The sequence below is a fragment of the Crotalus tigris genome, unplaced genomic scaffold (genome assembly GCF_016545835.1).
Source record: "Crotalus tigris isolate CLP2741 ecotype Arizona unplaced genomic scaffold, ASM1654583v1 scf7180000017892.488125, whole genome shotgun sequence".
Lineage (NCBI taxonomy): Eukaryota > Metazoa > Chordata > Lepidosauria > Squamata > Viperidae > Crotalus > Crotalus tigris.
Window position 1 is genome coordinate 201,844 of NW_024096708.1, and position 9,837 is coordinate 211,680.

The 9,837-nt window shown below is 43.3% G+C and overlaps 1 protein-coding gene across 1 annotated transcript in view; it reads right to left on the bottom strand.

Annotated features, from left to right (window-relative positions):
* Window positions 1-2,035, bottom strand: part of LOC120308280 (metabotropic glutamate receptor 7-like) — a gene marked incomplete at its 3' end in the record, with an annotated part of 163,679 nt that extends 161,644 nt beyond the window's left edge. The window contains exon 1 of the mRNA XM_039344142.1: window positions 435-2,035. Coding sequence (XP_039200076.1) covers window positions 435-953 — 519 coding nt within the window. The remainder of the gene's footprint in view (window positions 1-434) is intronic.
* Window positions 2,036-9,837: the final 7,802 nt, after the last annotated feature.

Genomic DNA, 9,837 nt, shown 5'->3' on the forward strand with positions numbered 1-9,837 from the left:
TGGAACCATACGCCTAGGAAATGCCTGTCCAGGAGGCAGCCCCCCCCCCCCGTCCCAAATACTCGGCTTTTCGCAGAGATAGTGCGCTCGAAAGGGAAAGCCAGCAAAAGAGAAATCCGGAAGGTAGGTCGACGAGAAAAACTACCTGGAGAAAGGAGTGTGGGCCCGAAAGCAAACCGAGGACTGGCACTGCAGGCAGGTAGCCTGGGGTCCACTGCATTGTTAGTGCTTTCGCCTCAAAGCACGGCGGAGCCACAGGGGGAGGGGGCTTAGGCAAGTGAAATGCGAGCTGAAAGCGCTCCCGCGCACGCTCGTTTTATCTTTCCCTCTTCGGCTGTGCAATCCGCCTCCATCAAAGCCCTGGGTCTCCCGCCCGGCGCTCGGCTCTCGCCAGCCACCTGCTGCTGGAGCTGCCGCCCGAGCACGCGTCCTACCTGGAAGAGTCTGAGGATGTTGGCCACCATGATGGAGACGGAGCTGGCCGAGGCGCCGATGACCCCCAGCACCTTCTCGGGCTTGACGAAGACGGGCGGCTCGCCGTTGGTGCAGCGCACGTCGGAGGTGTCCTTCTGGATGAGCGCCTGGACGAAGGTGAGCGACTGCTCCAGCGCGTAGGTGTCCCGGGAGCAGGTGTCCAAGATGCGGGCGCCCAGGGTGACGTTGGGCAGCAGCTCGGGGTCGCTGTTGATCTGGTCCAGGGCGTAGAGCATGGCCTCCAGGCGGTGGACGCCGTCCTGCTGCTGGATGTCCCCGCAAGGCACGCCGCTCGAGCCCCGGGCGTGCACCGGGAAGAGGCCGCCCAGGGTGATGTCCCCCTCCAGGCGGATGGAGTGCGGCGCGTACATCTCCTGGCCCCGCGCCCCCGCCCAGCACAGCCACTCCAGCAGCAGGCACCAGCAGGGCAACTTCGGCAAAGTCAGCGGCTGCACCCCGCGGAGCCCCGGCCCGAGCATGGTGCCCGGCGAGAGCGGAGAAGGCGGCTGAGCCGGCGGAGGAGGACGCCAAGGAGCGGGCAGGGCAGGGCAGGGCAGGGCAGGGCTGGGTGAAGAGAAGCGCCCGATCCGGCGGGGTCCCTCCGCGCGCCCCCCTGCGATCGGCGAGGATTCCCCCGGGGGCGGAGAACGTCGAGGCGGGGAAGAGAGTCGAGTCCAGTCCGGCGCCTGCTGCCGTCGGCGCTCTGCCCGCCCGCGCTGCCTTTCCTGCCGCAGCTCAGCACTGGGCGAAGGGGAGGCTCGGCTGTCGCTTTAAAAGCTTGCTCGGCTCCTCTCCGCCTCCTCTTCTCGTGCTTTGCCCACCTCCTTCGCGCTCGCCCTCCTCTTCGCTCCTCTCCCCATCCTGGCCCGCCTGCCTCCCGCGCGTCATTACGCAGAGATGCGGGCCGAGGTAACCGCCGCTCGGCGGGGGAAGCCAAGGCGAGGCACAGCGGTGGTGGAGGGGAAGCTTCAGGGGTGCCTGGCGGCAGGGGACGGACGGCACGCCGAAGGCAGGCAGGCAGGCAGACAGCAAGCCTTGTCACCGAGCGGATTTGGATCGTTTTTTTTTTTTTTTTTTTACCCACCTGTTACCCTTCTGACAGTATTTATTTTTTATATTGTATAATCGTCCTCAAAGAGGATAATCTCTCCATTGTGTCCCAAATTCTAATTTCCTTGGAAGGAACTGTGAATAAGAGACAGCCTAAGTGATCATCCAGCCACTGGGATCTTAAATCCTGTACAGTTGGGTGACCTGATATTTTTTTTTCTTATTAAAAAATGTTTCAGTATCCTGTAATCATCATTTTGTAATTCCCAATCATAAGGTCATCTTGTATAACTCTGGGTAATATTGTTTCATCCAGATATGTGGTATGTAACTGGAAGGACTCTAAGAATTAGGAGGAATTACAGAAACGCAGAAATGGAATTATGTCATTTCTTAGTTGCCTCTGAAAAGAAACTGTCCTTCAGTTGGGATGAAGAAATTAAACACCTGCTCCACAGTCACATTTCAGCAAGTTGTTCAGCTATGCTTTTCCTTCAGTGAATGGATCTAATATCCCTCTAGCTTGCTCTTTTTATTTGGTTTAACATTTTAATCTTGTTTTATCTTCTTTATGATGTGTTGGATGGAGAGGATTTCCAATGCATGGTTGAGACATGAAATTGGAAAATGAGACTGCCCGGTTTTATAAATCCAGTTATCTATTTTAAGAATAGGAAAGATATGATTTGTTTGCCATGATGTTATGACTTGTTTGTTAAAGTAGCTTACAAAGCAAACTATGTATGGATTATAGAATAACCAAATTATATTAGGAAAGGCTGGAATGTGGAACGTGGAAGATTACCATTGCTTTCGGTAATAAAATGAAATGTGCAATACATGGCTTGGAATATGGGAAGGTACTTTGTATGAGGTGTGTCCAAAATCTGGGGCTGGGTGGAACACCGTGTGTACCTTTAGCATTGCAATAGCTCAGTCTAACTTTCAGCCAATTTCCAAGGTCTCAGAAGACTTTCTAGATATTTCATCATAGGCACTCTGGCATGGTTGGGCACATATCCTCATCAACTGTTAACTTATTTGCCTACCAGAAAGTACACTTAAATTGTTGTCCTGGTCTGTTCTTGATGATAAGCAGACAGACTGAACATATTCATGGATTCCATTATTGTTTTCAATATTCCAATTTCTTTTTTCTTAGTTGTAACTGATTTGCATGGGTTTCCCCCCCCCCATTATGAGCTGACCAGGCAGATAACAACTATTTGGATATTATGATTCTATGTTGTAGCTGGCTGTAATTTATATGATGCCATTCAGTTGATTGAGAGTTTCTACACTTTGCATTTTCTTGAATTATCCTCTCTATTCTGTAAACCAAAATCTTTGATATGGAGGGCTTTTGCCTTAAAGCATGACCTATTTTTTTTAAAAAAAGTATTATAGTTCACAAAGTCAGCCAGCTGTTTAGACTGAATTTGATTCTTTGTCTGCGTATCCAATCTTCGCCAAGGACCCGGTATAGGCAGATATTGTTTGATGGTCTTAAAAGTATTGTTGCAGGATGTAAGCTGTTCCAAGTAAAGCTGCTTTTTGCAATTGACAAATGGTGATTTTGTCAATGCTGATGGTGTTCAAGTGGTGCTTCAGATGTTTTGGGATTGCATCCAAGGCACCTATTACTATTAGTACTATAGTATCAGGGCTGAGAGTGGAGTCAAACTTGGTTTTCCTCCACTGGGGATGAGAGCATCTTATTCACTACTCCATACCCACACTGGCTATCAAATATTTGCATGAGGACTTATCCATGATTCTTCATTACTGGTAAAAAGCATAATGTACAGAGAGAGGTACTCATTTTTCTGTTTCCACATTACAGTTAAGTGGTTTGCATGGAACACTTAAAACTAGGGTTGAGACTTGGCAATTGCTTTTCTTCTCTTAGTCCTTATGTTCTCTCATTACTCAACAGATTCCTGAGAGTGATTCCTCAGTGCAAATTGAGCAGACAACCCAAAAATAGATCTCACACCAATTTTCTGCCCACTGCTCTCATCATTTGCTGACACGAAGGAGGAGAGAAAAAGAAAGAGGCAGTGGACAGCAGGCAAAGAATTTACTCAATAAGGGATTAACTCATTTGGGATCTGGGAGAGAAGCCAACCTCAGAGGTATCTTTATGTAGGTAGTTGGGTGGGATAACACAGTCATATATCTTGATCTATTGCCATAACTGAAAGAACTGGAGGCTTCAGTGACAGAGCTGGAAATTCAGATAGAAAACCACACACACACACACACATACATACACATGCAAGATGACCATTGCTCCCATGTTTGCCTGTCCTTATAGGATTGACAGTGGCTCTTTTCATCTTTTCATCTGCAATTGAGCAATAGCTTAGCCCTTGAAGATAGTACACAATGCAGCAAATCCTCAGAGTCATTCCTCAGCTGTCAGGCAGTAAATGTTGACAAAGTTTGTGAGATCTTCTGTGACATTTGGATTAAGACTTTGGAAATGCCCAATTCCATTAAAAAGGGAAACAGAAAAGGCTAGGAAACCATCTTACAGAATCAGAGCAAGAAGTAAATGTCTCTTTATGATGAGCTCTAGATTCTTCTCAGGTATCGGGTCAAGTTGCATGGTCTAAAGTTGCTTGAATATCTCCCACCCCACTTTTATTTTTTAAGATAAGAGCAACATTTACCCTTTTTCAATTACGGTATCTGGCACTACCCATTGTCCAAAAATAAGAGAAGGTTCAACAAGGCCATCATCAATTTCCTTCAGTGCCTAAAATGCAATTCACCTAGTAAATAGTGTAACTATCCCTTGACTATATTTCTATCAACTTCAACCCATCCTGCCTATTAATTTCTTCTTCTCAGCTGCCTGGTGGAATGTGTGCTCTCTTGTTGGGGAAGGCTGTGTCAAAATACGAGTTAAGTAGCTCTACCTTTTCCTTTTCCTTTAGCATTTTGCTATCTTCATTCAGAAGCTAGTGATTTTTTTTAAAAAAAAATCTTCCTTGTATTTTGAAGGTATCAGAAAAAGCCCTTTCCATTGTTCTGAATTTGAACTTGCATTGATTTTTAGCTTTTCTGACACCATCTCTAGATATCCAGGCTTCTCTATGCATTCTTTCTTGATGACATGGCCTTCTTCCCACCTTCTATACATGTCCTTGGGGTGCTGCAATCCTCACTAGGCTTTTTCTGTACCCGCATTAGTATCTTCTGTCATCTTCTATTTCTGTTGAAATTCTTTGCAGTCATGCTTTCATTATCTATTCTTTAAAGCCATTCTGCCATGTCTCAAACTCTTTTTGCCATTAGTGTCCCCATGTGCAAAATACTGTTTCTCAGTTCTCTAAGATTATTATCTTGAACTTTAGGGAATTCAAGATAAAGTATTTGCCCACACTCCCTATTATTTTCCATAACACAAGAATTTTACATTTCCATTTCTTCAACTAAGTCTTTCTGCTTGGTTAGTATCAAGTCAAGGATAATTGATCTTCCTGTGCAGTCTCCCATTCCCTGAAAGTAAAAGTTGCCAGCTAGATAAGTCAGGAATTTCTGAGGATGACATGATTGATAGATCTTGAAGTAATTAAAGTGGCTCATCACTATTGCTTCCTGCCTCTTTGAAAGATCTGCAGCTCCTTTTTGGAAGACATCATCCACATCTTGCCCTTGGTTGATTAGATAATGCTACCTGCTAATTATAGTACTGCTTATAGTTATCCCTCCACTTATTTTAACCCAGATGCTCCCTTCAGTATTACCATATGGAAGGAGAAACGAATGGGCTGATGGCCAACTCCCATACTGCATCCCTTTTTTCTTTTTGCTGGTTTTCTCCAAGTGGCAGGAGGGCAACAGCCTTCCAGCAGAATTAGGGGAAGGACCGAAGAGGGAGCAGCAACTGAAGCCATTGTTCAATAGAGAGGAGGCAAGCAAACAAACCCACTGAAAGCAGTTCTTAGAAAAGACACACCCAGAAAAAAAAATAAAGCAGATACAGCTTAATAGTCTGGATCACTCGTAAAAGATAATGCATTTTATATAGTCTTTTAAAGTGAAATGATTCATGATTTCAATTTCTGATAAAAGGTTTGAACCTCATAGTATACGATGTAGCTACTGTAAGTACATCTGAGGCTTCACAATAAAGTTGGAACCAGTCACATACTTCCTTTGGTGATCATTGTAACTTCAGTTCTGGAGGACTGAGAAACAGCTTTAAAGTTAACGAAACAGGTAGAAGACCATCTGAGAACTGAAGCTACCCTGAGAAGAAAAGATAACATAGCTTGAGTCTAGGGGAAAATTGGGGCCCTTCCCATCAGAATGAAGTCTGTTCCTAACCAGAACAGCTGCCAAGGTGGCATCAGCAAGTACAATAACACTATGAGGCTGCATCTGATTCCAGTAACCCTGGTATAGCACAAAGGTGGAGGGATGGAAGGAAGGATGGATCAGAAAGCCTGAAATTATTATTACAACTTTTGAGACACAAGAAAGAAACAGACATGGATACCAGCCTCCACTCAGGATCTGGTCTCCTAGGCCATATGGGTAATTGTGAGGCAGGTGGATCGAAAGGATTAGAGGGATGTAGAAAAGCTTAAGAGAAGTGGTCCAGGCAGAATTCAAAGGAAAAATAAATTGGAACGGTTTAAATAAGCTAATATAGTGAGAAAGAAGATTAGATTGTAGAGATAAGTGGATAGAATGTAGGAAGATAAATAAAGTAGTATTGGATAAAGAGTAGAATAGAATAACAAAAGGTAAGCAATGACTGGGAGTAAGCAAAATAAACCACCTTTATATTATAGAGATTTTTTTAAATGTGTGATAAAAACTTAAAATCTCCCTTTTAGAAGGCACTTCTTTAGTCTTTGTCTACTTCTCCTAAAAGGAATCCATTCAGTTACATTTGGGAGCAGGTATAGATACAGTAGAGTTCCTTGTCCTTTCTATTGCTTCTGCTCCTTTGAGAAAAGCTGCATCATTCAGTGTTGTATTTGAATTATGACTGCAACCGCAACCAATGCTGGTTCAACCAGGGCAACTGAGATCTAGAAAGTCTTAAATCTCAGACTTTTTACCAAACTAGAGACATATTTTTGATACTTTCTATATTGGCTGAAACGTGAAATGCAGTACAACTTGCAAGCATAATACACTTGACTGTAGGAATTTTACCCCACACGCAAGACTGACAGAGGTTTTAAATAAATAAAATGAATAAAAATAGGATGGCATGGAACAGTTCGGTGAATTCTAGAAGTGTCATTGGTATCAAGATTCTACATTCATTCATTGACATTTTACAGCAGTATTTCTTGGCAACTTTGAGAAGTATGAACTGCAACTCCCAAAATTCCCCAGCCAGCCATATTAAGGTTGAGAAACACTGCTTGGAGCATGGAAGAAAAGAACTGCCCCTCAACTGCAACTTCCGTGGATTGGGAGAAAAGAAAGAGCAAAATAAATGGCAATTTACCAAGCCTATTAAGAAATTGCATATAACTTCTCCTGCCCCAATATTGTTGTTTTTCCTCTTCTCCCTCTGGCTTTCAAAGTATATTGTACTGTTCTCTTTTTCCAGCTAATGTAACAGCACTTACAGAATTGAAGGCCTGAATTTCATTGAACACTTAGGGTGCTTATGTTCAAAAATAGCCCAATTACAATCATGGTTTCATTACAATTGGACTTCAGGGTGGAGGTGGGCAAATTACCATCTTGAAAAAAGCAGTTGATTAATACTTCAAATGAAATAAATCTGCTCACTGTAGGCATGCTGAGGTAGGCATGCTCCGCCAGAGTTGTGGCTGGGATGTTAGGATTCTCATTTATTATTATGCTTTACAGATATATTATTCTTTTCTGTAAAAACCAGCTTAAAACTTGGTTCTAAAATTACATGGTTGTACTGCTATTGATAATGTATAGTGTTGTTGGGAACACTGAGCCACTATCAGTCAAAAATGTGAACGTTCTAAATATCTAAACTTTAATAAGACATTGTGTTGCAGCTAATAAGAAACCTGGCTCACTCAAGCCATCTTAGAGTCTATCTAGCCTAGAGTCTACTCGTGTTCTATATTAGGGCTATGTGAAGTTTCAATCAAGCTTTAATGAAGCATCTTCTCAAAACATTTAACAAGGCAACAGTGGTCCCCTTTCTTCTAAGACTAAAGTTATATGTTTGGGTTGCTCCTTTTAGACCTACCCTGTTTCCCTAAAAATAAGGCCCACCCCGAAAATAAGCCTAGTTTGATTTTTTGGGGTGGGCCTAATATAAGCCCTACCACCAAAATAAGCCCTAGTTTTGGGAGAGGCACACACCTAAAAATCAAGCTAGGGCAGGGGTGGGGTGTGTGGAACTGCCCCACGTGCTCCGCACCCACTTACCTTGCAACCAGGCCTTGCTGGCCCACTTCTTCTGCGGTGTCTTCTTCAGCCTGCACTTCACAATCAGAGGCCTTTCCAAGAAGGCCACTGCAGCTGAGAATTGAGGTATGGATTCAATCCATAGCCTGGTTCTGCAAAAGATCTGCAGCTGAGGAGGGAGCTATGGATTGAATCCATAGTTCGTTATTCGTCTGCAGAGGCCTTCCGGAAAGGCTTGACTGCAAAATGCAGGCCGGAATGCAGCTGCAGCACGAAGCTGCCCCTTCAGCCCAAGAAGAAGTGGGCTGGCTGGGTGGGGCTGTCGGTGCCAGAGTGAAGTAACAGATCCCCCAAAAGTAAGACCTAGTGCCTCTTTTGGAGGCAAAATAAATAAATAAATAAGATTCAGTCGTATTTTCAGGGAAACACAGTATCACTCAGCCTCATCCAATAGGGAAAAACATCAGAGGAACCTTTCTGAATGAGTTCCATAAAAGGAGGCAAAGAAGAGCCTTTTCCTGCAGCATTGACTAAGGGATCATTTAGTCTTAGACCGTGCATGTGCACTACAATGTAGACTCTTGGGAATCCTACATAATGTGCAGGACACAGATGTCTGAAAGCCTTCTGAGGATGGGCAGCTTCAAAATCACTGAACGGACCATACAGAGAACAAGTTCAGAGAGACTTTGGCCTGAACTAAGGCTTTCAAAGCCTATGTATCACAAGCACAGACTGCAGAGCATCCTCTTAGACCACTCATTTGGTTGAAAGAGACCAGAAAATATAGAAAAGTTCCTTTTTTTCTGCCACTGGGATCTCCCAACTGTTCCCTGGCAGATAATAAGTTAAGAGAAACCAGAAGTAGGAAAGGATCCATACATTAGCTTGCCCTTTCCTCCCAAATACCAATAATTGAGACAGACCAGTGTGAAGAAAAGCTCATTTCATGCCACAGAAATCTTATCTCACCAGCAGAGAGAGACATCTCAGATAGGAAAGGATATCTCCTTTTACCCCATTGTCCTCTTCTCTTCTGGAGAAAGCCAGACCAAAAGACCTTCAGAAATCACTGTTAGGAGAAGATGGAGAGAAACTTTCCTCACATTGCTGGCTGTAGTACTTCCAGCACGCTATGACCATTTTATAACCTTGTCGCCAATATTCCAGAACCAAGAGAACAATGATTTGTGTACATCCAGAAGAACTGTATTTGTATACCTTAGTATTAGTTCAGAGATGGTAAATAGTATGCTGGGATACATCAGTTTTGACTAGGTTCTCTGATGCCTGAAAATTGGTTAAAGGGATTAGGGCAAGTTTTACAGTGCTTTCCTGTACTCAAAATGGTGAGGATAATTTTCTAAGACCAATGGATCCAGGGAGAGCCATATAAAGAAAATCTATATGCTGCAGAATCTATCAAAGAGTTGGAAACTGAAAATTAGCATACTGTGACTAACAGGATGTGACTTTGCTTGTCCATTTCCTTTTCAGTGACAAATGTCACTGGCATGATGATGTCAGCTTGGATTGATGTCTCCAAAGGAAAGAAGATTTTGTACACACACACACACACACAATTATATTTAAGAATTAAAGCACCTTAATTAACATTACCAGGCCAATCCAATCAATGCAGTGTGGAGAGCAAGGACAGGCCTACCGATCTTCAGTTTTAAGCATGTATTTATTCATTTCGAGAATTATTTAATTCATAATAGCCAATAATAATTTAAATCAAGTATACAGTAGGATAATACTTCCAATACATAAAAAACAGAAATCAGTCTAGGATATCAAACATTGGCAGCAGATTTTTTTAAAAAAAAATCTTTTCCAATAAAACTATTTTTCTATTGCTTTTACTGTACAGTGAAAGACTAAGAAAAATATGACAGCTCACTTTCATGAGACAAAGAATCGCACGGTTAACTTTAG